Source organism: Drosophila innubila, chromosome X (genome assembly GCF_004354385.1).
Source record: "Drosophila innubila isolate TH190305 chromosome X, UK_Dinn_1.0, whole genome shotgun sequence".
Taxonomy (NCBI): domain Eukaryota; kingdom Metazoa; phylum Arthropoda; class Insecta; order Diptera; family Drosophilidae; genus Drosophila; species Drosophila innubila.
The window spans coordinates 37,468,459-37,495,903 of NC_047626.1; the positions used below are offsets into that span (position 1 = coordinate 37,468,459).

The 27,445-nt window shown below is 35.7% G+C and overlaps 5 protein-coding genes across 8 annotated transcripts in view; 2 read left to right on the forward strand and 3 right to left on the reverse strand.

Moving 5' to 3' along the window:
* Positions 1-2,421: 2,421 nt before the first annotated feature.
* LOC117785625 (nucleoside diphosphate kinase 6) lies at positions 2,422-3,619 on the forward strand. The gene is made up of 2 exons (XM_034623734.1): positions 2,422-2,817; positions 3,338-3,619. The coding sequence occupies exons 1-2, from the start codon at positions 2,615-2,617 to the stop codon at positions 3,600-3,602; spliced, it is 468 nt and encodes a 155-aa protein (XP_034479625.1). The 5' UTR covers positions 2,422-2,614; the 3' UTR covers positions 3,603-3,619.
* Positions 3,620-6,094: 2,475 nt separating this feature from the next.
* The window catches only part of LOC117792076 (glutamine-dependent NAD(+) synthetase), a 146,228-nt gene continuing 124,877 nt past the window's right edge, over positions 6,095-27,445 (forward strand). For both annotated transcript variants that reach the window (XM_034632037.1, XM_034632045.1), the window contains exon 1: positions 6,095-6,236. The gene's annotated coding sequence lies outside the window, so the exon portion shown is untranslated. The remainder of the gene's footprint in view (positions 6,237-27,445) is intronic.
* Positions 6,431-8,381, reverse strand: LOC117792097. The gene is made up of 2 exons (XM_034632069.1): positions 8,323-8,381; positions 6,431-7,606 (listed from the first exon to the last, which is right to left on the reverse strand). The coding sequence occupies exon 2, from the start codon at positions 7,531-7,533 to the stop codon at positions 6,793-6,795; it is 741 nt and encodes a 246-aa protein (XP_034487960.1). The 5' UTR covers positions 7,534-7,606; positions 8,323-8,381; the 3' UTR covers positions 6,431-6,792.
* LOC117792065 lies at positions 9,469-20,747 on the reverse strand. Its single transcript, XM_034632027.1, has 6 exons — positions 20,661-20,747; positions 18,794-18,929; positions 18,209-18,712; positions 15,680-16,224; positions 13,001-13,402; positions 9,469-10,644 (listed from the first exon to the last, which is right to left on the reverse strand). Exons 1-6 carry the CDS (start codon positions 20,717-20,719, stop codon positions 9,831-9,833), a joined length of 2,460 nt encoding a protein of 819 aa, XP_034487918.1. The 5' UTR covers positions 20,720-20,747; the 3' UTR covers positions 9,469-9,830.
* LOC117792043 (cytosolic carboxypeptidase Nna1) overlaps positions 20,857-27,445 on the reverse strand; it is a 30,804-nt gene continuing 24,215 nt past the window's right edge. For 2 of the 3 annotated variants that reach the window (XM_034632008.1, XM_034632015.1), the window contains 7 exons: positions 25,486-25,868; positions 25,284-25,416; positions 25,091-25,228; positions 23,947-24,227; positions 23,720-23,879; positions 23,073-23,231; positions 22,788-23,015 (listed from right to left, as the gene is read on the reverse strand). In XM_034632008.1, the coding sequence (XP_034487899.1) occupies positions 22,788-23,015; positions 23,073-23,231; positions 23,720-23,879; positions 23,947-24,227; positions 25,091-25,228; positions 25,284-25,416; positions 25,486-25,868 (1,482 nt within the window). Of the gene's footprint in view, positions 23,016-23,072; positions 23,232-23,719; positions 23,880-23,946; positions 24,228-25,090; positions 25,229-25,283; positions 25,417-25,485; positions 26,147-27,445 lie in introns of all 3 variants that reach the window. The other variant, XM_034632002.1, reaches the window with a different exon arrangement.

Sequence of the window (27,445 nt, forward strand, 5' to 3'; positions counted from 1 at the left end):
CGAGCACTGCAGCAGCCTTTGTCAGGCTCAAATTTGTTGCGTAAGAGGGAGAGAGTGATAGAGGAAAATGGGTGCTGACAGATTGCAGGCTGAGCGAAGTTGTAGTTTGTGGCTACTCTTGACACACACTACATCGATTGCAAGCGATTACGATTACGACTTGCGATTTATCAATTTCTAATTATTTTTAAATAAGTTTAATATAATACCGAGTAATGTATTAGTTCAGTGAGGCATTAACAACGTAGTCTGCAGTAATAAGCACAGTGATTTAAGAAAATCGAAAGTTGTTCATAGTTTCGCGTGTGTAATTTTTATACCCTGAGCCCATTGAAAATGGGCAACAATCAACTTTTATAAAAGAGTACATGGGCTCGGGGTATCCTACTGTCGAGCGTGCTCGACTGTAGCCGCACCTCACCGCGAGCGAAGCGATCAGGGGGCGGAGCCCCCTTGTCTTTCTTTATAATTAAAGAAAAACAATTTTTTAAATATGAAGTACGTTCAACAACTAAATTTATATATTTTACTATTTGCCTGCATTAATGATAAAGTTCCAATGTCAAAAGCAAAAGCAATTGAAAAATTTCTGATATCCCACAAAATTGCGGTAATATTCGAAAATATTACTCAAAAAAAGAAATTCGCGTTTTAAGGGTAATTTTCGATTCCACAAAAAAAAACCTCTACACGAGGTAAAAGTCTAGTGACAAAAACAATTTCTAGCCCCAAAATTTCTGATATCCAATTTTGTGACGAACAAAATTCAGTTTAATCTAAAAATTTTAAATAAAAATATAAATTTAAAAAAAATAAAAGCGAAGTGCCCAATGTCAATTTTTGCTTTTATTTTTATTAATTTGAATTTTTTTTTTTTTAATTTTTAGATTAAACTGAATTTTGTTCGTCGCAAAATTGGACATCAGAAATTTTGGGGCTAGAAATTGCTTTCGTCACTAGACTTTTACCTCGTGTAGAGGTTTTTTTTTGTGGAATCGAAAATTACCCTTAAAACGCGAATTTCTTTTTTTGAGTAATATTTTCGAATATTACCGCAATTTTTAATTCTTATGGAGTGATGCGCCACGCCATCGTTCCTTCTTCTCCTCTTCTTCATAGCGCAATATGCCAAAAATCCCATATTGAGGAAGATCATCACTGCTTCTGTATTGTATGTCCTAGCTTTATATGAAGTTAGACCACTAAGCAAGTAACCTATATAGTTTTCATTTCGTGCAACGAAAATGTCCACAGACAAAAATTTACTATGGACAAGAAAAATGGATGGTTTTAATGTCCTTACAATTTCGTTGTATGAAATAAAAACTATAGGTTGTTTGCTTTGTGGTTAGACCTAGCTATTTACTGCCTGAAGTTCACTCGTTCATTTCATTTGAATTTTTTGAAATCGAAAGCTGAGTATGGACATACGATTTGACACAAGCGAAGGAAAAGTGCTCAATATTTAGCTGTCGGCGAGCGAATATCAGTGTTGCCAACGCAACCAAAATTATGATGGTAAAGTTGTTTTGTTTGGCTTTCTTCACTGTTCACTCATTTTGATTTTGAGCGCTGTAAGTCGGCTTGTCGGCTTCTAATATTGTTCCTGTTGCATTTATCCATATGTTTCTTTTATTTATGTCTCTCGGAACACGAATCAAACGATTTGAATTTGAGCGACAAATTTTACACACAGGGGACATTTTTCACACAACTGCTCACGTTGACGTTTACATTCAAACTGAGCAACCGAAAAAGAGGCTACGTCAAGTGAAGCCACCACCTATTATAATTTCATCATGGTTGTGCTTTGTTTACATTTTAGAAACGCACAACTGTTTAGATTACATTGAGGAGTGTAGGATATTTTGACATTTAATTAAAGTAGGACGAATATGCAAAGACACATAAAATTTATGTGCGTATTTTTCAATTTTATTAACAAAAATATATAATTTATATAATTTGGGCTGACAAATTGTATCAGTTTTAGCTAATATTCTTGAAATTTTGTCCTGGTTGAAAAACACAGGACGTCTTCGTTTTGTTTTCAAATGAACAACAGCTATTTTTAGCTTGACAGGCGTAAAATGTTTGAACAATTCCATATTTTCGCAGTCACCCGAGCTAAAAGCTGGCAGTGTTGCAAAACGACAATTTCTTGATCTGGCAACTCTGTGTTATCCGTTCTCCGAACAAACCAGCTAAAACGCTGGCTGAATTTCTGTCGAGCTAATTTAGCAACTGTTTTTTTTATATGGATTTGACATTTAGCGCACAGCTTTTATCTTATGTCCATACTCAGCTGAAGCGACAACTCTACATAAAATCGACTCTTACAAGAAATAAATCAAACTGAACTAATCGATTTATAAAAAAATCTAGTCCCAGCACTACTTTATTTAACATAAACAAACTTTGATAAATACGTGGTTCTGTGGTTAAATTCTGCGTTTGTAGTACTAACCAAAAAATTCATTCATTGTTTAATTTATTATTGCATGCATGAGTCCCAACAGTGTTGAATTAAACAATAGCGAGTGTTTTCTATATAACATCGAAGATATTTTCTACAGCAAAAATATTGTGGGAAAAACTGCAAGCACTTAATTTAATGATGGAAATTACATTAGCGCTACTTAAGCCACACGTTCTTCGTAATAGTTACGCTCTACAGCAAATAAAGACACTAATAGGCAACAACTTTACTATACTTAGAGCCAAAGAAGTGCGTTTAACGAAGGAACTATCAGATCGTTTTTATGCTGAGCACAAAAGCCGATTCTTCTATCATCGCTTAAGCAGCTTTATGCGCAGGTGCGTAATAGCACTAAGCAATTAACCTATAGAGAAGTCATCCCATAAAACATAAAAATTATAAAATTAATTAATAACTTGTAAACTGAGCAAGATAATTTGAAATTTTTTTAATGAAGAAATTTCAAGCGCAAAAAAATATTTAAAATTATAAAAACAACACATCGCATATTTTTTATTATCTACATTTATAAAATTATTCGACTTACGATGTTTTTCTTTATAAAATATTAAAGACAATTATTTTTTATAGCTAAAGGGTATTTCATAGCACGCATGTTTTGTGTTTCGCTTGCTGGGCCAGCAACGAGCTCGGCTAGCCAACTGAATCGAAACCAAAAATAATTTCCCTCAAACGACGCGTCCACCGAAAAATTACCCAGTGGACGCCCCGTCATGCTTTTAGCTGAGACACTTTCAGTTGTATGGGATGACTTTTCTATAGGTTATTTGCTTAGTGGTAATAGTTAACTGCTCAATTCAATTCCCATTTAATGTTCGGTAATTCTGATGATCATAGCGGTCCCTGCTACGCTCTCATATTACAATCTGAGGCGTGCATTCAAAAATGGCGAATTCTCATGGGTCCCACAAAGGTCTTTAAGGCAGTATACAGCCAGCCGGATTGCATACGCGCTCTCTACGGACTGTCAGACACCCGGAATGCCTGCCACGGATCAGACAGTGAAGTCGCTGCGCTACGAGAGATTTCCATACTTTTTCCGGAGTTCCCCTTTCGCAAGCCTGTCGACCGTATACCAGCTTCTAATAAAATATACATATAAAGTGCTACCAATTCAAACGATTGCCTTCAATATCAAACATTTCTATTCGTGTCTTTGCAAATTTCCATTTCTTTTTTTTTTGATCCTCAATGGCCAAGTCGATTTGGTCTTCTAGTCTTATAGCCTATTTCCACGACAGCACATTCGGCGCGAATGTTGACTTCATATCAGTACAAAAAATGATCATTTTGGCTCATTCATAAAGAATGTTACGATTTTTTGCTATTCGCCCCGGCGAATTTCAGTACATTTTTTATCATTAATTATTATTTTATCATTTATTAACTCGTGAAATAAAAATAATTATCACATCAACCATCTGTTATGTTTAATAATAACGGTAGACATTAAATTTGCGCCAATTATAACACCAAAACAAATATTGAAATGTTGTTATTGTCAGCTTTTTATAATTTTTTGAACAGAAATCGAACAGCTAATTTGCTTTTCGTGAATGGCAAATGTCTTAACAGTTACACTTTTGTTCGTGGAGAGCCAAAAATGTGCCACATTCAAATGTGAGCAAATGTGTCAAATGTGAGTGGTCGTGGAAATAGCCTATACAGTCAGCCCAGCATTTAAGGCCCGAATGGAGTAGACCAGAAATCTCCGGCTGAGGAAAGGTTGCCATGAATTTATTTTCAAATTCTGAAACGTTTTTTAGTCTACTCGATATGGTCCTATAACCCTAAAATTTCAACATGATTAAAGAATTTTTTAATAGGTAAAAAAAAATAAGTCTTTTAAAGACTGTTATACTGGGTAGAGATGTAACTCGATTCGATTTTTAATCGATTAAATCGATTCAAAATATTTTTTGGCGTAAGTCGATTGGGTTTAAATAAATCAATTGGTTTGATCCCGCTTTAATACGCAGAATAAAAGTTTTTTTCATTTTCCAAGTCTGGGCTAAATCTATGTTGCTAAATATATGTGCTTTTTTTTTAGTTATATTTTTTTAGTTATATTTTTTTGTTGCATTTAGTTATAAATAACAAATTATAAAATATGTAAAGCAAATAAAATGTATTAAAATATATAAAAAATATAATGTGTATATATGATTTTTATGAGAAGAATTAAAAGAATTTAATTAGTGCAATTTTCTTAATAAATCTATTTTTAATTGATTTTAAGTGATTCAAAATCGTTTTGAATCGAGTCGAAAAATAATCGGAAACTCCCAGCTCTAATACTGGGTTTCCACCATGGTGAGGTTCATGTTTGCATGAGGAAATTTGAAAACGCACTTCCATTCCCGTACGAAATCATAGGCAGCTGAAGGAAGGAAACTAAAGTTTGTGAGGAGCGAAATAAAAAGTGATATACTTGGACACCTAGCGTCGCAAACTAGTGTGACCAACGCAACACCAAAAAGTAACCAAATGTTGAGTGGTCACATTGGAGCGTCAGCTGTGGTTTGTTTACATTTTAAAATGCGACAAAACTTGAAAATAAATAAAAAGAATAGTTTTTAAGATATGGAGAAGGGATTGTTGGCATACTGCCCCAAACTGATGGAAAAAGAGAAGATGGAACGCAGGCGACGCGGATATTTTGTCAATCTATAAAAATTTTATCGAAATGCTGTTCTATCAACTTTATTTTATCGTCTGATTTAAAGAAGTCCAAGCGTCTTCTTTTCACTTTAATTTCAGCAATTTTAAATTTAATGAATTAGCTCTTGTGTGCACAACAAACAGCTGAAATATCTCTAATGGATGTCCTTATATTGAACACGACATTTAAAATGGCCAGTCGACAGAGAAATATCAGCTGTTGTCTATAGTGTTGGAAAGCACAGCACCTTGTCTGGCAACTCTTTTTTCATGCCTTTTGTGAGTACTGCAGCAGCGGAACTGAAGCGAGATAATTTATCTTGCGTTCCGACACTGTTTTTTTTTATATGGAGTTTGACTTAGCGAACGGAATCTTTTCGATGTGAGTACGTAGCTTTAGGGGCCAAACTCCATATAAAAAAAACATTGAAGGAATGCAAGATAAATTATATCGCTTCAGTTCCGCTGGTGCGGTACTCACGAGAAGAATAAAAAAAGGAGTTGCCAGATAAGGTGTGGCGTTATTGCACACCATAGGCAACAGCTAATATTTCTCCGTCGAGTGACCAATTAAATCTCGCGTCCATTATTTGGGCAGCAATAAGATAAATATCAACTGTTTGTTGTGGAAACTTCAAAGATTAAAAAAAAAAATAAAGTTAAGTCCCAAACCAATTTTTTCGGCTTGATTGAAGATAAATTCGGCCTCTATTTGGGTTTTTTTTTTGGAGTTGGCCCAGCTCAATAGACCATTGCCATATCGTTGAACTACACAAAATAATAATAGAAATAAATTAAAAAATCCACCAGAAACAACTATGTTTTCCTCTAAAAGAATGGCAGTTGGCAATGTTACTATTGATAATTTTGTACCGTTGTGACATATACTTTAAAATACTTGTTACATATTTTAGTGACTTACATTTCGCCCATCATTAAGGGCCATCCTTGGAGGTCATATTCAGGAAACAAATTGTTTACATTCGCAAACCTAATTGCATCATAACAATTTCTTTGATTTGTTTAACAACGCCTTGACGGATATCAAAGAAAAATCGCACAGCTTTAAATAGTGGTATGTAAGGCGTCTAAGTCATAAGCCGCGGCTGTCAAATCCGTTTGGTGGTTGAGTATCATTATAGCATTGGACTTTAATATCTTATCGCTTGGTTGCATTGCACATAGTTTTTTAAAGACATTAATAAATGATAGTTTTGCCCATAATTTGTGAACTGTTGGTTTATCCATACCTTAAAGAATAAAGTCAAATCAAAACAATTGTAATTTTTATTGCAAATTTTAATATAAAAGAGGAAGTGGCCAAAATAGTTAATATCCTGTTCTTAAATAATTCATTTTTGAATAATAAGTGTGTGTAAATAATGCCTCATAAATTTTGCTCATTTGCTGACATTTTGCTTATTCAAAGAGTATTATTGTTTATATATGATATGACCGCGAATTATATATAAGTATAAGTTTATGTTGATTTGACTAAAATTTGGGTCTGAAACAAATGTTACATACAAATACATAGAGTCTCGCTGTATAAGAGACGGCGCTATTTACGCTGTTGGCCAGAAGGAGGCTGAGGAATGTCCAAGTGTATTAATTATGATGCTTTCATTCATTTATTTAACCACTGCGGTAGCGACGGCATTTGCCAGAGTGCGAGACTTGCGTTTCTTAAACTTGGTCTTGACCTTACGTACAAGACTAGCGGTATCCAGTGAAATGGCCGCTGCGGGTTTGTTACTCATTTGTACGGAGCTGCTGTTGCGATATTGCTGCAGCATATTGACTGCACCGTCGGTTTCCCCGCTACTTCCACATTTTTTGTGCATGCCACTGGAATGGCGTATTCGCCTTGAAACACAACCACTTCCTGTTGTGTTGTTAGCCGCCGACTGTTGCACTGCTGTAACCACAATGCCGCCAGTCTTAAACTTACCGGTTGTTCTTCTACTATGAACGGAATGTTGTTGTTGTTTCTGTTGGTGTTGTTGTACGCAACCATCGGCAGAAGCATTTTGCATTTGCTCACTTACACTCCCCGGCTGACTCTTAAATATTAAGCGTTGCATCTGCGTAAGTTGCTTTTTCTGTACAATAGCGTTGGAAGAGACTCCAATATTGTTACGTGTCCGTGAAAACCGTGTAAGCAATTGTGTTGTCTCCGCTATTTTGATTACACTTGACTTTCGCTTGCCCTTTGCCGTTCCCGTTCCAACCGACTCAGATCCATTAACATTAATATTAACATGGACGACTTCACTGCAGCTGCCTGTTTTGGTTCTCACTTTGGGCTTACCACAACCGTGCATCACCTGCGCGTTCTCTAGCTTGGCGCTGGTGACTGTGGTGCCACCCATAAGGCGCGCATGATGTATTGGCTGCAACTTCTTGTGTTCCTGCTGCCACAGCAGCAGCTTTTGTGAGCAGGCGCTACAAATAAACAAATAAACAAAATGTATTTTCGTACTTTTGCACACATTTCTATAGCGACGCGTCGGGTACAGTTCTTTCAGTAGAGTGCAGAGAATAGATCTCGATAGAGCCAAGTAGAGTAGTGTAAACACTACAGAGCTGCTTGAATTAACTCAAAATGACATATGGAGCTAAGAAGCTCCAAATGAATGAATGAATGAATATGCATAAAGAACAGAGAAGTATATTCTTATTGTTTTAAATGTTCAGATTCGTAATCAATCAAACTTATGTTTTGTCATACCAGAACTCAAATTCATTAAAGTTCAGTCAAATTTAAAATCAAATTAATTCATTTATTTTGAGCTCTTTAACAACAAAGTTAGCACCGTAATTTTGAGTTCATTCATCCAGCTAATTTCTGCTACATTTTTTTATAAACCGAAATCATACCGCTATTTCGAAACCGAAACCTGCTAAAACCGGTAACCGTTACTAAACCCGTAGTAACGATTTTGAGTAACCGAAAGCCAAAAACCACAATACCAACATAACCGAAACCATAACTTTAACCGATATTCGATTCGGTTTGATACCCTGGTAATAACATATAATGAAACTGTAAGCGAACCATTACCTACAATTTTTACTATTTTATTTAACCAATTGAAGTCGAACTTCTCTAACTCGACCAAAATTGGGTGGAAATAGCGTTTACTGAGCAATTAACAAACAATTCTGCTCCCGTAAGTCGAACTTCTATAAGTTGAATTTGTCCATAACTCGAACAAAAATATTGGCACGTAGTTCTGTAAGTCGAATTTTTTATTTATTTATTTATGCACGACTAAAAGCAGTCGGCAAAGAAAAAATTACCAAGTATAAGAATTAAGTTAAAGATTACATATACAAATACAATTAAATATAAATTATGAACTGTAAAGAAAAAAAAAAAATTTTAAGTTAGATCTGGGGTAAGCAAAAATTATAAATGATCCAACATTTGTTGCTAGGATTGGGGAAAACCCAGAAAACCCCAATCAGATCAATAAAGATAAGTATTGTTAATAATAATAGACTAGTATAAAGTAACATAACAAGTTAATAGTATTAGTAAGGTCAGGGATTTAACGATAGGTATTGGAAAATTGCAGATTTTAGGGAAGGGAGAGGGAGAGAGAGGTCTACGGAGAAAACGTGAAAGAGGCTATTATAGGTTGTGCATAAAACACGAAACGAATCATGTGAAGCGTATTCCAAATCACCAATAAATTGCGTTTTATTTTCGATTCTGTTTAATGCTTGTTACAATTAACAATTGCATGGCTGGTGAAATAGCTTTCGGAAAGACGAAGTTCATGAACTTTAATTTGAAATTTTTAACGTAATTTGAATTTATAAGTTTGTAGTCATTAGTTTGTAGTTTGTTTAAATAAACTTTAAAAAAGTTCCATAACTCGAAGTGTCCGTAGTTCTAACTTTTTCTTTGGATAATGGTGAAATGGTAATGAAAGCCTATTCCAGCCCCAAAGTTTCTAAAATTCAATTTGGGACGAACAAAATAAAAAAAAAAAAACCGAAAATTGACATTCTTCACTGTGCGCAAAAAGGGTGAGCTACCACAAAGAAATAAATTTCTTTTTGCGCAGTGCCGCTGAAAGCCCTCAATTGTACCTTTCCAACGATACATAGGACATAACTGTAGCTTCTATAGTTTGGAAACTGTTGTCGTTTCAATTTTAGCTGTATTTTGCGTTTTCCCGCTAAACTAGCGGTTATTTTACTTTTTTTTAATTCGTAGAAAAAACATTTCTAGATTTTTGAAAAGGATTATGATGTGAACTGTTGGTTTATCCCATACCTTAAAGAATAAAGTCAAATCAAAACAATTGTAATTTTTATTGCAAATTTTAATATAAAAGAGGAAGTGGCCAAAATAGTTAATATCCTGTTCTTAAATAATTCATTTTTGAATAATAAGTGTGTGTAAATAATGCCTCATAAATTTTGCTCATTTGCTGACATTTTGCTTATTCAAAGAGTATTATTGTTTATATATGCTATGACCGCGAATTATATATAAGTATAAGTTTATGTTGATTTGACTAAAATTTGGGTCTGAAACAAATGTTACATACAAATACATAGAGTCTCGCTGTATAAGAGACGGCGCTATTTACGCTGTTGGCCAGAAGGAGGCTGAGGAATGTCCAAGTGTATTAATTATGATGCTTTCATTCATTTATTTAACCACTGCGGTAGCGACGGCATTTGCCAGAGTGCGAGACTTGCGTTTCTTCAACTTGGTCTTGACCTTACGTACAAGACTAGCGGTATCCAGTGAAATGGCCGCTGCGGGTTTGTTACTCATTTGTACGGAGCTGCTGTTGCGATATTGCTGCAGCATATTGACTGCACCGTCGGTTTCCCCGCTACTTCCACATTTTTTGTGCATGCCACTGGAATGGCGTATTCGCCTTGAAACACAACCACTTCCTGTTGTGTTGTTAGCCGCCGACTGTTGCACTGCTGTAACCACAATGCCGCCAGTCTTAAACTTACCGGTTGTTCTTCTACTATGAACGGAATGTTGTTGTTGTTTCTGTTGGTGTTGTTGTACGCAACCATCGGCAGAAGCATTTTGCATTTGCTCACTTACACTCCCCGGCTGACTCTTAAATATTAAGCGTTGCATCTGCGTAAGTTGCTTTTTCTGTACAATAGCGTTGGAAGAGACTCCAATATTGTTACGTGTCCGTGAAAACCGTGTAAGCAATTGTGTTGTCTCCGCTATTTTGATTACACTTGACTTTCGCTTGCCCTTTGCCGTTCCCGTTCCAACCGACTCAGATCCATTAACATTAATATTAACATGGACGACTTCACTGCAGCTGCCTGTTTTGGTTCTCACTTTGGGCTTACCACAACCGTGCATCACCTGCGCGTTCTCTAGCTTGGCGCTGGTGACTGTGGTGCCACCCATAAGGCGCGCATGATGTATTGGCTGCAACTTCTTGTGTTCCTGCTGCCACAGCAGCAGCTTTTGTGAGCAGGCGCTACAAATAAACAAATAAACAAAATGTATTTTCGTACTTTTGCACACATTTCTATAGCGACGCGTCGGGTACAGTTCTTTCAGTAGAGTGCAGAGAATAGATCTCGATAGAGCCAAGTAGAGTAGTGTAAACACTACAGAGCTGCTTGAATTAACTCAAAATGACATATGGAGCTAAGAAGCTCCAAATGAATGAATGAATGAATATGCATAAAGTACAGAGAAGTATATTCTTATTGTTTTAAATGTTCAGATTCGTAATCAATCAAACTTATGTTTTGTCATACCAGAACTCAAATTCATTAAAGTTCAGTCAAATTTAAAATCAAATTAATTCATTTATTTTGAGCTCTTTAACAACAAAGTTAGCACCGTAATTTTGAGTTCATTCATCCAGCTAATTTCTGCTACATTTTTTTATAAACCGAAATCATACCGCTATTTCGAAACCGAAACCTGCTAAAACCGGTAACCGTTACTAAACCCGTAGTAACGATTTTGAGTAACCGAAAGCCAAAAACCACAATACCAACATAACCGAAACCATAACTTTAACCGATTTTCGATTCGGTTTGATACCCTGGTAATAACATATAATGAAACTGTAAGCGAACCATTACCTACAATTTTTATTTAAATTTTTACTATTTTATTTAACCAATTGAAGTCGAACTTCTCTAACTCGACCAAAATTGGGTGGAAATAGCGTTTACTGAGCAATTAACAAACAATTCTGCTCCCGTAAGTCGAACTTCTATAAGTTGAATTTGTCCATAACTCGAACAAAAATATTGGCACGTAGTTCTGTAAGTCGAATTTTTTATTTATTTATTTATGCACGACTAAAAGCAGTCGGCAAAGAAAAAATTACCAAGTATAAGAATTAAGTTAAAGATTACATATACAAATACAATTAAATATAAATTATGAACTGTAAAGAAAAAAAAAAAATTTTAAGTTAGATCTGGGGTAAGCAAAAATTATAAATGATCCAACATTTGTTGCTAGGATTGGGGAAAACCCAGAAAACCCCAATCAGATCAATAAAGATAAGTATTGTTAATAATAATAGACTAGTATAAAGTAACATAACAAGTTAATAGTATTAGTAAGGTCAGGGATTTAACGATAGGTATTGGAAAATTGCGGATTTTAGGGAAGGGAGAGGGAGAGAGAGGTCTACGGAGAAAACGTGAAAGAGGCTATTATAGGTAGTGCATAAAACACGAAACGAATCATGTGAAGCGTATTCCAAATCACCAATAAATTGCGTTTTATTTTCGATTCTGTTTAATGCTTGTTACAATTAACAATTGCATAGGCTGGTGAAATAGCTTTCGGAAAGACGAAGTTCATGAACTTTAATTTGAAATTTTTAACGTAATTTGAATTTATAAGTTTGTAGTCATTAGTTTGTAGTTTGTTTAAATAAACTTTAAAAAAGTTCCATAACTCGAAGTGTCCGTAGTTCTAACTTTTTCTTTGGATAATGGTGAAATGGTAATGAAAGCCTATTCCAGCCCCAAAGTTTCTAAAATTCAATTTGGGACGAACAAAATAAAAAAAAAAAAACCGAAAATTGACATTCTTCACTGTGCGCAAAAAGGGTGAGCTACCACAAAGAAATAAATTTCTTTTTGCGCAGTGCCGCTGAAAGCCCTCAATTGTACCTTTCCAACGATACATAGGACATAACTGTAGCTTTTATAGTTTGGAAACTGTTGTCGTTTCAATTTTAGCTGTATTTTGCGTTTTCCCGCTAAACTAGCGGTTATTTTACTTTTTTTTAATTCGTAGAACAAACATTTCTAGATTTTTGAAAAGGATTAAATCCTCATCATAAGCAAACATACAAACTGACAGGCTTTTATTTCATTTTGAAAAATCTACTACAAATATCAAACTTAATTATCTTTTGAACCAGTTGTCGGATTTGGATAATCGAGGTATCAATCGACGCCTATTTTTAAAGAGAATTTTTAAAAAATAAAAATTAACCAAAGGCTCCAACGGCTGAGTTAGAAAAAGTTTTAGTACGCCATTTTGTTAGTGTGAACTTAACCCTTCGATCGGTATATAAGTCGATCTGATCGGACAGTCGTAGCAAATTGTCAATATTAGCTGTATATATTGCTAGTCGCCTTTCGTGCCCTTCGTGCTGCTTACGTCACTAGCGCGAACTGCCGTCCGCAGTGGTACAGGTATTTGTCGCTACAGACCTACTTCAATTCGTTTAGTGTAAAGAACACCAATATTTTTACAATTTTCTGTTATGTCTTCTCGGGCAGCACTGCTCTATACTCTACCGAATAAACTTTATAGTCCAACAAAGCTTTACGGACGTTTCGTAAACTTACTTGAACAAATCCATCTGCTCTAATTTGCGAGGCCTACGCGGTGCACCCATATAAGTAGAGGGTAACCCTGCAGTGGGCGGCATTGCGGCTCTTCCCCCGCCAGATGTCAATGATAGCTTATTGCTTGCAGCAAACATATCTGTCCGCATCTGTCCCTGTCCACCTCCTCCTGATTTACGAAAAGTAGCCGCTGCTGCTGCTGAAGCCATTATTTTGCCTGCTTGAGCATGTGCCTTGGATTGATGATGACCCTTGTACCAAGCCAGCGGTCGGTTATCTGGTTCCACATGGGCCCCCATCCAAATCTTCTTCTTTAATGATAGTTTCAGATGTAAATCGTCAGCATTGCCGGCAGTTCCATGTCTTTGCTGTGCAAGTGGTATAAAGTTGCTGGGTAAAGTGCTATATAGTAGACAGATTTGATAATTTAGCAGACGACAAAAGACCAATTAAATTCAAAATTTATCTAAGAAATACGATTAAAATCTAATAATAATTATAAAAATAACTAGTCGGAAAGGCTATAGTCGATATCCCGACCATAGTTTACCCGTTACTTATTACAATATACAAGGTGGCGCAAAAGAAGTCATCCGATGTTGTTTGGCTCTTATTTTTTTTCTAAATGAAAAACTTCGATTCTGTTTTTTGATTATGTTTATTTATACCTTTAGAATTAATTGTGTTAAGTCGAGAAGATGATATCGGACAAATGGGCGCCGTCACAATTGATTGCCATACGGGCTCGTTTTATGGCATTTTCCATCACTTCGGCGAGCGTTTCGGGCGATAAATTCTCGCATTCGTGTCGGATATTTTCCTTGAGGGCTTCCAAGGTCTCAGGCTTGTTGACGGGACTTCAAAAAACCCCATAAAAAGAAGTCCGGGACCGTTAAATCGGGCGATCTGGCGGGCCAGTGCAAATCGCCAAAACGCGAAATTAAGCGACCCGGAAACGCGTCCTTCAGAATGTCGGTTGTGGCTCGTGCAGTGTGTGCTGTTGCTCCGTCCTGTTGGAACCACATGTCCACCAGTCCTAATTCGTCCAGTTCGGGCAGAAAAAACTCGGTCAACATTGCCCTATAGCGCGCACCGTCCACTGTTGTCGTTTGACCCGCGGCGTTCTCGAAAAAAAATGGCCCGATGACTCCTCCAGCGTGAACAGCGCACCACGCAGTCACTTTGAGCGGGTGTAATGGCTCCTCGTGCATCACTCGCGGATTTTCGGTTCCCCAGAAGCGATAATTTTGCTTGTTCACGTACCCGCTGAGGGGAAAATGAGCCTCATCGCTCATTATGATTTTGGTCGAAAAATCGTCCACTTCGGTGTCGAGATTGAGGATTTGGCGGTCGGCAGGCAGCAGCTGATGCACGGACCGAACTTTGTAGGGGAACATGTTCAAATCTTTCACCAAAATTCGTTGCAGGGACCGCCGGCTGAGGCCCAATTGCGTGGCACGTCGTCTGGTCGATGTTTCGGGGCTCATTTCGACGTCCTCGGCTACAGCGGCGATATTCTCGGCAGAACGGGCGCTCCGGGGCCGGCCACTCTGGCAACGTCTCGTGTGGTCCCATACTCTTCAAGGTTAGTGGCTAAACGGCGCAGTGTTTGCGCAGTCGGTGTCGGACGGCCGAGAAATCGGCGACGGAATTCGCGCTGCGCCAACACCACGGACGAATTGTTACGCAAAAAAATAGACACAATTATTCCGCGTTCTTGGGGAGTTTATCGCTCCATGGCTTATTCACTTGTATTCTGTATCTGTCTAGTCCACAAATGTCAAAACAGATTTGACATTGGCGGCCATTTGCAAAAATGAGAGCATCTTCCAATAGGGTGATTTCTTTTGCGCCACCTTGTATGTTAACCATGCTTAAAAAGGTTGAGCTCATTATTACTTAAAATTTTTCGTACTAGAACGTGATTTTCAACCGACGGATCCTATGGCAGCTATATGATATAGTGGACAGATTTGAACCAAATTTGGTCAGGTTGCTTAAGACCAACTTAAATGCATTCTGAGATATCTCAAAAAACAAAAAAACCGTTCGTTCTGAAACGATTTATACGATTTTTAATAAAAATTGTAAGCTAAAAAACCGTATTTGAGCAGTGCCGTTACCTGAGTACTTTAGAAAAAGTTTAAAGGTACGTCTCAAAGTCCTTAAAATTACCTTTCCAGCGATATATAGGACATATCTGTAAATTTTAGCGGGATATAGAGTTTTCCCGCTAAACTAGCGGGTTTTTAACAAAGTCATCATAACATCTAAGGTATTTTAGCGCTTTGATGCAAACAGACAAACAAACTGACTTTTCATTTCATTTTGAGAAGTCCACTAAAAATTTCAAGTTTATTTATCTGTTGAACTAGTAGTCGGATTTCAGTGATCGAGGTATCAATCGAAGCGAATTTTTGAAAAGAATTTTAAAAAAATATAAAATATTACCAAAAGGCCCCAACAGCCCCATTAGCTGCAATCATTTAAATTTTGCCCCTCTCACTTACACTCCTTATCTAATGACCCAGTTGAGTAGCAAAAATATTAGTATGCCATTTAGTTAGTTAGGACTTAACCTTTCGATCGGTATATAACTCGATCTGATCCGACAGTCGTAGCAAATTGTCAATATTAGCTGTATATTGTTTTAGAAACTTGTTTGTTTAAGAAACTTACCATCGTGGTGGCGCCCTCTGCATCTTCATGATCGGCTTGGGATCGCTGGTATATAAATTCTGTCTGGCATGTCCGTTTTCTTGATTGAGATTATGCCAAGAGAAAGTGCGTCGAGCGTTTTTAGCGATAAAATGACTATTTAGCTGACTGTCTTCCCCTTGTTGTTGCCGCTCGGGAGCAGTACGCGGCGTTAGATTGTAAACTTCCAACTTTTTATCGGCGCCGCCGCCGCCGGGTCCCGTCAACTTTGGCGGCGTTGTTACTATCAACTCTGGCGGCATATGATGAAGCGTGGGCTTAGGTTTCTGCACAACAATATCGCCAATTTCTTCAATATAACGACGCTGCAACTCGCTCTGAAGTAAAGTGTGCCGTAGTGGAGCGACTACCCCGAATCCTACGTTGCCTGTTACCGGCGATAGCTCCTCATCGTCTGTAGAGAAATGCAGATCTGATCCTGGGTCTGTCGTTGGCAAATCTAGTGCAGTGCGTGCCACTTCGCCACGTTTCTTTGGGGGCTTACTGCGCACACGTTGCCGTCGGTTCTGAAACAATAATAAATATAATTAGCATTGCATAAATGTGTACATACATTTCGCTCATATATTGCAAGTCTGCCTGCCATAACTCAATAGAAAAAGAATTCGGAGTAGGTAATGCAGAACAAATCATTTTCTTTATTTAACCACAATTGGTGTGGATGTATAAGACGATAGTAGATGCACATCTTGTGAGTTTGGTAGAGATACCCTGAAAAACAAGTTTTTCGTACTAATTGTTGTTTTTTGATGGATCGTAAAATAAAGAATTTAAAATATTTAAAATTAAATTGACCCTGTTGACTTTCAAAATGCCGGTATAAAATAAATAGAAAAATTAACTTACTCTAATTTGCAGACACGTCTTCACTTTCCGCCTCTGAACTTGTACAAGCAAAATAACATTTTTTAAATGCGATTTATTTAAAATGAAGCAAGAAAGGATACTGAAAACGTACACCACAAACGTAATAGTCCACCGAACACAACTTCTTTGGTTAGATTTTTGCAAGAAAACATATACTAACAATAACAGTGGACAACAACAACACATATACTTATATAAGAATACAAGAATATTTATCCATATTTAACATATTTAATTTTGTTTACAGTTTGCCTTTTAGCTTTCGAAAGTCATTTGGCGCTAAATTATACAAGCACGTATTATGAAAAATCAGCTGACTTTGCAAAAGCCGTCCTAAAAAAAGGGCTGTCGCCCAGCCGCAAAAATATTTAATCTTACGCAAGTATCTACTTTTAATAAAGCCATTTATTGATTATGATACTATCAAAGCTTGAACTTTATGCTGCCCAAATCGAAAAATCGCCCACAGTGCCCTGCTTAAGTATTATCTTACAAAAAAAAATACATCTTCACGAGGTGAACGTCTAGTAACAAAAGTCTAGATGACCTAAAATTTCTTATATTCAATTTTGGGACGAATAATATACAATTTAATACATAAATTATATAAATATTATAATTATAAATAAAAATAGTTCGGCAAACTTACTGACTTTTCATTTCATTTTGAGAAGGCCACTAAAAATTTCACATTAAAGCATACTATCCAGCAGGCCCGGAAATTAAAAATATCTGTCGAATTTCACATAAGTAAAACTTTGGCAGGAATTTTTCGTTTTTGTTTTTTGTGTAAGGCCTGACTCCTGTCAAACAACATATAAAATAATAAAAATAAAATAAAACTACTGGTTTAAATCCTAAACTGTGTATGGATGAATCACAAATATATTCATAGGCTTTCAGGAAAAGTAAAACTTTTAATTATCGGTCTTAGCATTCTCAAGTAATGATGACAAAAGTGGGCGCCCTTCTAAAAAACGACAAGAAAAAAGCCCAAATTTTAAAAAATTCTAAAATAAACTCTTCCAAAGAAAAAAAAACAAAAATGTTTTTCGTCGTGGGTCCCTATATCTATCCAAAAAAGTCGGTTTGATTCAATTCAAATTTTGGCTGTTACCTAGTGTTATCTATTGAGTCAGTTGTCGAATTTGGATGATTGAGGTATCAACGACGCGTATTTTTGATAAGAATTTTCAGAAAATATAAAACAATTAACAAATGTTCCCAACGGTCCCATTAGCTGCAATCTTTTGAGTTTTGTCCATCCCACTTACCCCCCTTATCTCATAAGCATGGTGAGTTAGCAAAAGTTTTAGTTTTAGCCAATTCGTTAGTAAAGACTGAGACTGAAAACTCGATCTGATCAGACAGTCGTGAAAAATTTTCCATATTAGCAGTATATATTGCTAGTCGCCTTTCGTGCTGCTTTCGTCACTAGCGCGAACCGCCGTCTTACTTACTGTTGCTATTTGTGACTGTTTAAATTTTCAGCTCATTTATCATTCACTTCACCAAGATTCAAATCAAATAATTGGTTGAAGCAATATGATTCATTATGTTAAAAGTGAGTGCATTCTTCGGCGTACCGAATTTTTTGGTTTTAGTGATGTGAGTTACATGTACCTTCTTCCGTCGAAAAATAAAAATGCGTCTGTTTGCCAGCCAAAGTCGCAAATTGCGATCAATGCGCATTTTGCGATTTAATACTTTAGATTTCCCCATTTCTGTGGGCATGTGTTTCTTTTTCTTGTTTCGCTTACGGGAGAGATGCTGTTTGTTGATCTGAATGGAATCATTATCAACATCTGTTACTAAATCCGAGGTCTTAGATTTATTGCTCTCGGATTCCACTTCGGATTCTGCTGACGGTCGTTTTATTTTAGTGGTAAATTCAGATCGTTCGAATATATCGCTGGCCGTAAGTTTCTCATTAACAATTCCGTTGGGTGAACTTGGACCCTTTTCACTACCGCCATCAGTAACACGCTTAAAACTGTTTGACTTGCATCCCAATTTATGTCGACGTCGTTTAAGTCGTACAAGCGCCTTGAACTTCCGCTGAAGAACCGGCGAAAAGTATATTTGGTCCAAAACATGCATCACCTTGTGCATACGTCGTACACGAAACTATTAAAGGTGCGTGAAGATGTTGGCGTAATCCTATAAATGTTGAATTCAAAGCTATAATTTTATCAAAGCGACACCTACCTTGCGAATCTCATGCATGACCTCAGGCGAACTTGGTGGTGCCCGGGTGGGTGCACAACAAGGGCCTTCTAAGTCCGACGCTGTTATTGAATGTTTGCCTTCATTATCGGAACTGGAGCTGCAGTTGCCCTCATCGCTAAATTATAAAAGGAAGATATTTTGATGATGATGAAATTTGAGACATTACCCATAAATTATCAAACAGTCGACCAAAATATCTTTCAAAAGTTTGATTCACTAAATACATTACCACCAGGTGTTATTAATGAACTCATCTCTAGTCTTTTAAGCGATCTGTCTACTTATATTCATAATAGGCTGGTGCAACCTGAAGAGTGTTGTTCCAATTAACTAAGAAAATATTGGAAATCCACCCACATTTCTAACTTTTTCTGATAAGTAATTGCATTTTCTTATCTTAAAAGAGTAATTTTAACCATATTGGATATTAACCCTCTAACGGGTAAGACGGTCTTCCATTTTTAAACTACAGAGGCAAAACTAATGCCTATTGTTTCCCGAGTGTAATTATGTTTTAACAAGTGATTTCTTGACGGTTTGATACAGCAATTTTTTAATCATTCATATTCTTAAAAACACTACAAATAATTATGACCAAAAAATTTACTTTCAATCGCAAAATATATATTTATTAAATTTATCGATTGGTGAGTTTTACTGATAGAAGTTGATATTATTTGTTTTTAATTTATTGAAAAACGACCGTCTATAGACGAGCAAAAACATTATGATTAGGCTTTTCTACCATTTCGTGGACATAAGTCAACTAATCCATATATATTATGCAAGCGGTCGCTTGCTGAAAAAGCTTTCGACTCGAGCTAAGTGATCGTTTGATCAGTTTGGCAACCATTGGAAAACGAGATGTTCATCAGATTTCGGACATAAGATATGATAGTTAATAAAGAAAGAAAAACAAACGGTGCAAACACTGTAAGAAGTCTGACACAAATATAAATAAAAGTACTTTAAAGAAATGACTTGCATTGCTTTGAAAACATTAATTCGTCATAACTGCCGTTCTACTTGTCCGATGTTGATGCGATTCAGTGCGATAATAGATAATAGTAATAGATAGCGTTAATTGCCATAAAAACCGAATTATCTTAACAACTGTGGGTGTGGTGGTTTTTCGCGATTTGCGGGACAGAAGGGGGCGTGTCAATAGAAATGGGGTCTATAGAAACCTGTGTGCCGAATTTGGTTGCTCTATCTGTTATGGTCTCTGAGATCAAGGCGCTCACACAGACGGACAGACGGACATGGCTATATCGACTCGGCTGTTGATGCTGATCAAGAATATATATTCCTTATAGGGTCGGAGATGCCTCCTTCTCTCTGTTACATACATTCCAACGAACACAATGTACCATTTTACTTATTTTTTAAGTAGCGGGTATAAAAATTTACCTATGAATAAAAATATTTCAAATAGTATAAAAGCGTATTTAACCTATATTTACTTATAAAAAAGCTTGTTTGAACGACTATTTCGAATTTGTCTGTTGACTTAGATTAACATCCAGGGTCCTTATTTTTCGACAATAATGAGAGTTGTGCTGGGTTAATGAACATTAAAAATATATTTAAATTGCTATGTACAAGTTTTTACAATCCTCCAACGAGCGAAATGTAACGCAAAACTATCTGACGGTGTTCCTGGCACAGCTTTTGGTTGCTTTTCAATTTAAGCAATATTAATCATATAAACACTTTCAAATAACACTTTCCGAAATGCATCAAAACAATTTTAATTATGGTTAAATTTTAATATTTAACTTGAAGTTTATTTTAAACCGACGTTAAAACAACCAATCTACATTTATTTACTTACAATCTTACTTACCTGGAATAATCAGACAACGGTATGTTTAACGGTTCATCGGCACTTGAGCCTTCGCGCATCAGTCTTTCAATTATTTTGGAACGTAGTCTTTCCTGTTGTTTGAGTAAATTTAAAATCTATTGTAAATGTTAATTTATTAGGATTAGTGGAAAAATGTTGACTAACCAAAATGAAAAAATATAATAATAAGGTTATGTTAAAATTGTGAACAAAATAGTTTTATTTTTAACAGTATACGGCAAGCTGTATGAAAACTACAAACAAACATTCTACTTAAGTATACGATAAAAATAATTTAATCGAAAATTGTACGTCTAAACGATAAATGTGCGTTTCGATGCTAAGTATACTTTTACTTATGTATATATTGCTGTGTAGCAAAGCATATGTGTATTTATTCCTGTATACAATATAATATGTCCATATTTTGGATCGGCTGTCAGACCAGCGGACGCATATAGGCCCTTGTCAATATACGAGGGATGTTTGATAAGTCCGTGAATTTTTAAATAAAAATTTTCTTCGGCCAAGAAACATTATTTCTCAATATAGATCCATTCAACTCTTTTTCCCAGCTTTTTTACAATTTATTTTTCTTCTTTTCAAATAATAGAATATTTTAAGGTCCTCAACAAAAAAGGTATGTGTGGTCCTATTTATTTGAATCAAGCTCAGCCTTTAATTCTGGTTTCTAAGCAGAAAATTGCAACAGGGGGATGATGCCTACAACCTCAGCTTGCTTACGGACTTAAATACTTCTATCGTTCAGTATTAATCAATGGATTTTATCGATGGTTTTTGGCGTGACCCCCTCTTTTTGGGCAGCCTTAACATTTTGTGTCACTTGCGTTAGTAGAATCACAACGTAGTCAAATCTTGACTCGATCTCTTTCTTGTTTTCGTTGAAAAATTCTTTTTCAAAAAATATTCAAGATTACTATAATGGTTTTCTTATGGTAGTTGACTCGTAGGCTACGGGAACTTATTAAGCAGCCCTCGTATATACAAAATTGCTTTTAAATTTGTTACCTATAAGATTGATTGCGAAAGCTTCTTTTAAAAAACTAATATACAAAAACGGCGATGGGCGATAGATAGCATTCAAATTAATTATTTTGGCAACATTATTGTATTTAACATAGAATACATATAAATAAATATTCGGCCTAAGCCAATGCAAGCCACGCGATCTATATTTTCGATTTTATTTTTTTAATTATGTGGTGTCAGGGGTAATCAGCAATATAGTACACATGGCAAAACCAAACAACATCAAAAATTGGACAATCATGTAGCAAAAAGCAATTGGCGTAGGAGGTATGCTTAAATCGGGGTGTATCTGTGTACATGTAATAACACTAGGAAACAAAAGTGAAATTTTTCCGAGGTACTGGGTACAAACCCACTGTTATGTTATTGTTACACGTGAGGCCCCAGATGACAAAAACCAACTTTAAAAATTGTTTACGGTTTTTTTTTTAAATACTGTTAACTTAAGCTTTGGTTTTCTTTTAATACTTTTTACTTTAGCTTTGGTTATTTCTAAGCTGTTTTAAAAGGTCCACCTATATTTGATATCATTGCTCGAGAATGCATGCCAATTGAAAAATACTTTACGTTTTCTGAAAGCTAATGAATATTTCTGCTTGTTAATTATGAAAATTATAATTATTTCTTTAGGTTTTCTTTTTACATTTTTTTGGTTTACTTTAAAGTACTAGGACGATTCGAAGAAAATTTCTTGTATATCGATTGAACCTTTATTTACATAGTATCGTTAATTAGGCGTAGTTTAAGTTATTATTTATTAAAATCGATGGAGAAGCGGCACTAAAACAAAATCGTATTACTGTAAACTATTGTCTAAAATTCGAAACTCTATGAATCAATTACAAATATATTCATTAGCTTTCTGAAAAAAAAGGGCTATTTCAAATTGGCTTTGGCATTCTTGAGAAATTATAAAAAATTAAAGCTCACCGATGAAAAAAGCTAAAAAAAAAAACAACAAAATTTGAAAATACAAAAAAACTACACCATATGGCGCCCCATATCTATAAAACAAAGTGGGTTTTGTCCCTGTGGCTTTCTGACTGCTGCCTAGTGTAATGAGTGAAGGACATATTCCTAGGAGACGCTTTTCTCCACAGAACGTTTCACTCTCAACTTGTCGCTTATAATACATCCCTGATCAGCCATTTTTTTTAATTTCAATGCTTTCTGTTCGCGTTTCTCTCGTTTTCTTATCTTTTTGATTTGCTTAAATAATTTAGCATGTCGCTTTACTTTGTTTGGATTTTCATCACAATAGTCCAATAAAGTCTCACAAAATGCACGTCCCATGTGCTCATAATCCTGCAAAATATATATTATTTATAAATATATTCTTGGTGAGGCTTAGATTATTTTTACCAGTGTATTGAAATGGGTGCCCTTACGCGATCCCAGCGAGGAACCGCCAAAAGACGCCTCAATCGTATAGCTATTTGTGATACCAAGCATCCAAACAACAATGCGTCCTGTGCCTTCTTTGCTCCGCTGTATTTTAAATTTGCAGCTTTCAAACGAAAACTGCCGAAAAAAGTTTTAGAATTATAATAATAAACATTATTACGAGGTTGAGCTGATAAGTAATCGGTCTAAGTATCGGTCTTTTCGAGTAATTCACTTTATTTAGCGGCTTATTAAGCTTTCAAAATAAATAGATTAATGAAGGTCCCCAAAATAATCTATTTTTATTAATTTAATTATATTGAAATTTCTTTCCATTTAGTGAAATCTATGGGAAATCTTTTTGAAGAATATGGTAGGTACGAAACAAATACTTAGCCCAACTCATACAATTTCGGCGTTTTTATGAAAAAGAACATTTATTGTTCATGTTCACTTTAATATTTAACCAAAATAACAGTGTGACTGAAATTCATGAAACGTAAACAGCCATCAGTTGATGAATGAAACTATCTAACCAAAAATTTAACTTAATTAAAAGAAGGTGTTTTCCCACTTAAGCCGATTTCTTATCAGTCCGCCCTCATTACTGTAAGCCTTAAGCCCACCCGATCGGCACTGTTTTTATGCAGCATCAATGGAAAGACCTGCTCAGTAAGTCTTTTCTCAGGATTGCGCTTGTTCTCGCAGCCATAGATAAATATATTGTGCTTGCGTGAATGAGCGTGCATATCACAATACATTGCCACACCGCATTCCTCAATCAGCCTGAAATTGTAGACATAGATCAATTTTGTTGTATTGCCATAAACCCTTGTTGTATTAGGCTATTTACCTTCTAATCATGGCTTTTGTATACCAAATCGATGGATATGTCTCTCGAATAACAGTTCTATATTGCCGATTTAAGTCCTTGCCAGTTAGCGAGTTGCGAGTGTTTCCCACAATGACGCCATCTGGGTTTAGCATAGGCACAAGTTTAAAGATAAATTTGTGACGCAGTCGCTTAGCGACCGTTGTATCGCCAGTTATAAAGTCCATCAAACCCTTCATCATCCACGAGGATGGGGTCTCACTAGGATGCACACGAGCCGATACCACTATTGATTTCTTGCGCTGTTAAAAGTAATTAGAGATCGTGATTAAGTTGACAAAATTGATCCTTAAAAAATTTTTTGTCCAAATAGAAAAATCTTTAAGAATTGGATAAACTTTAATTTTCAATTTATTATAAAATTAAATTTTATTTCTTATTTTTGACCCCTATTATAAAGGTTATAAAAATATTATGAAATGTACATTTTTATTTGAGTGAAGAGAATAAAAACCACATGTAATTATTAGTGGCATTCAGCAAATAACTTTGATCACCAATCAAATATAAGTATCGTAATAATAAGGATTTATATATTTTAACGAAGAATATAGATTTTTTCGCGATTTCAAAAGACGTAATAGGCAAATTTATATAAAATCATCACAGGTAAAGGGATGATTTGATAATTGCCTCCATTATTAAAAATCACTTTTTAGTTATGACTTACAGGTAAGATTTTTTTCAATATAAAAGAAACCCAAAAGAATCACTCAAAGTAAAAAAATAATGTACTGTATAATGAAGTATTTGTGTGCACTCCACTGGTGGTGCACTCTGCTTTGGCAATTGTTTAAAAACCCTTTTCGAACTATAATGTTGAGTGATCAAATATGAAATTTTTTGATCGATTGGTTAGCTCAATTGCTTTTTGTTAAATTAAATACAAACAATAATTATAAATAAAAAAGATACTTTAGCGATCAATGTCACAGAGTTTTTGTTGCTTTGAGTGATTTTTCTGTATTATTTTTATAACGACATGCATTTAATTTTACAGATAGAAAACTCCCAAATAATTCTTTTCTTTTTAAAATAAAAATTGTAACATTTAAGTACAGTCCCTGATGAATACAATCGAACTGCTAACGATATATTTCCTTACCCGCACATTGTCCTCATTATTAGAAGGTGCCGTGACGGTGAGATAATACACATTGTTGCCAGCTATTGTACGGCAGAGAAGACGTAGCTTACAAAATTTCGACTTCACTGGATGACGCTGTATCTCCATTAAATAGTCCTATGTAAGAACAGAATTAGAATTCGTAACAAATGTTTGATGTTGCTCTGAATACCTGCAAATCACTGTAGGTGTAAGGATAACTGTGGGCAAAATACACTGTATCATCATCATGTTCAAACTCAATTGTGAATGTGAGTGTATAACTTGAATTATCCTCCTCTTCCTCATTAGTGTTGTTGTTACTTCTGAGGATGAATTTTATAGTTCCTCATTAGTTAAACAGGTCCCAACATTTAATGTGTCTCTAAACTTACTCATCGTCGTTACGATAATATGAAATGTTGTTGCCACATCTTCGCCAGCCCTCGCTCTTTTCTTTAGCACCCAGTGTAGAGTACATGACAGGTCGCATTCCATCGTTATAAAGGCTATCCGACTTAACCAAGTTGACAATGGAGAAGCGATATAACATGTTTCGATGAGTGCGTCGAACGCGAAAATAGAACCACTGCTTAGACCGGCTTGTATAAAGATCGGGTCTTAAGTAAAGTTCATAGTACGTAGGAGTGATTTGCACTGCTTTTGCCAGATTCCCCGATTCAAAGCGTGACTCAAACTCTAGACTATCGTATTCCTCTGCATTCATTGGATGGCAGTTGGTCACAAATTTGGCACCACCCACCGCTGAGCGACTAAACTGCATTTGGGGAATATCATAGGAAATTGGTTGTAATTGAAACGATGTCTTCTCATTAATTTTTATATCTTGAGTGGACTTATCCCTGCTTAGTTCATTGGTGCTAGTGTTGGTGCTTGTTTTTTTATGATTGCGCCCGATATCAGTGTTCGATATTCGCGCAAAGCCACGGCGACGTCCCCTTGCAACAGCTGCAACTGCTGCCGCTACGCTTACCGCTCGTTTGGAGAGCGGTGTTTGAATCAAAGGCAATTGTACTGCCCCCTTACCATCGAACGCTGAGAGCAAATCCAGTTTTATTATTTAAAAAAAAAAGATCTGAATTGCGGAGTTGCATCAAAAACAATTAAACCATTAAGTAAAAATTTGAGAAGAATACCTTTTTTCATAAATAATTCATTGAAGCTTAGCTATGCTTAGGTAATCGCAAACTTTTACTCTTTAAGCAAATTGAAATCGGTTGACGAAACGACTTTTTTTTGCACACTGATTTGATTTTGATTTCATGAATTTAGAAAAAGTAGTGAGAACACAAAATGACAAATGTGTGAAATCTATTTATCGCCAAATATCCACTCTCTAAGATTGGTTGCGACTTCTCAAGTATCAATACAGGTAATAGTCTGGTGCACGGGCCTATTTTGTTTAAGCCAAGCCCGTTTGTCTGTCCGTCTGTTTGAATGCGTAATGATGACAAATGTGGGATACCTCTATAAAAAAGGTAAGAAAAAATAGCCAGATTTTAAACATTTTTTCAAAAAAATCTCACCATAGAAACAAACATGTTTTTCGTCATATGGGGCCCCATATCTTTAAAAAAAAAAAGTGGGTTAGGCTCGTGTAATTTTTTGGCTGTTGCCTAGTGTAAACAAAGAATATATTTAAGGAGATATGTTGTTGTCATATACATAATAACCTGGATCTCAGAGACTATTAGAGCTAGAGCTACCAAATTTGGTGACAGTACTGCTCTGTTGTGCAGATTAAGTTTGCTTAAAAAATTGGCCTTCCCAATTCCCCTCAAATCAAAAAAAAAACTAAAATATTCGTATTCAGCGATCCCGAAAACCCAGAGTAAGAACTTTCATGCGAATCCGATGAAGTTTTCAAAAAAGTGTCCGCCATTTTGAATTTTTAAAAATTGCCAAAAAGGAATTCGCATTCAGATTCCGTGACCTAAAAACAATATAGTAATCATAGTGAAACCCCCAGATCAGAACAACAATTTTTTTTTGTGTGGCTGTGTAATTTGGCTTTTAGCTCCGCTTTTAACTACATTGTCCGCGAGACCTATGCGTTCAAGTGTTTCGTTAGTTAAGTGTTTCGCACACATGAGAAAATAAGTGCTGGTAAACGGGCCATAATATTGACAAGTTGACCAAAGCATCAATAAAAAAAATTGATTTTTTATTGAAATCTTAAAATTAAATTTAAAATACACTAGTTGAGATGTATAACTAATGTTTACCTCTAAATTCATGATAAATCACCCTCTATTTTGGTTTTTTTAGATAGGCCCGGCCAAGCAGACCATTACCTGAATAAAGTTTTCTTAATTTTAAATTATTGTTTCATAT

Coding starts and splice junctions, on each gene's coding strand:
- LOC117785625 (XM_034623734.1), top strand. CDS start 2,615: ATGATGGAAATTACATTAGCGCTACTTAAGCCACACGTTCTTCGTAAT. Junction 2,818..3,337: donor TTAAGCAGCTTTATGCGCAG/GTGCGTAATAGC, acceptor TGATGATCATAG/CGGTCCCTGCTACGCTCTCA.
- LOC117792097 (XM_034632069.1), bottom strand. CDS start 7,533: ATGGGTGGCACCACAGTCACCAGCGCCAAGCTAGAGAACGCGCAGGTG.
- LOC117792065 (XM_034632027.1), bottom strand. CDS start 20,719: ATGCGCGAAGGCTCAAGTGCCGATGAACCGTTAAACATACCGTTGTCT. Junction 18,713..18,793: donor TCATGCATGAGATTCGCAAG/GTAGGTGTCGCT, acceptor CACCTTTAATAG/TTTCGTGTACGACGTATGCA. Junction 16,225..18,208: donor TTATTTTTCGACGGAAGAAG/GTACATGTAACT, acceptor TTATTGTTTCAG/AACCGACGGCAACGTGTGCG.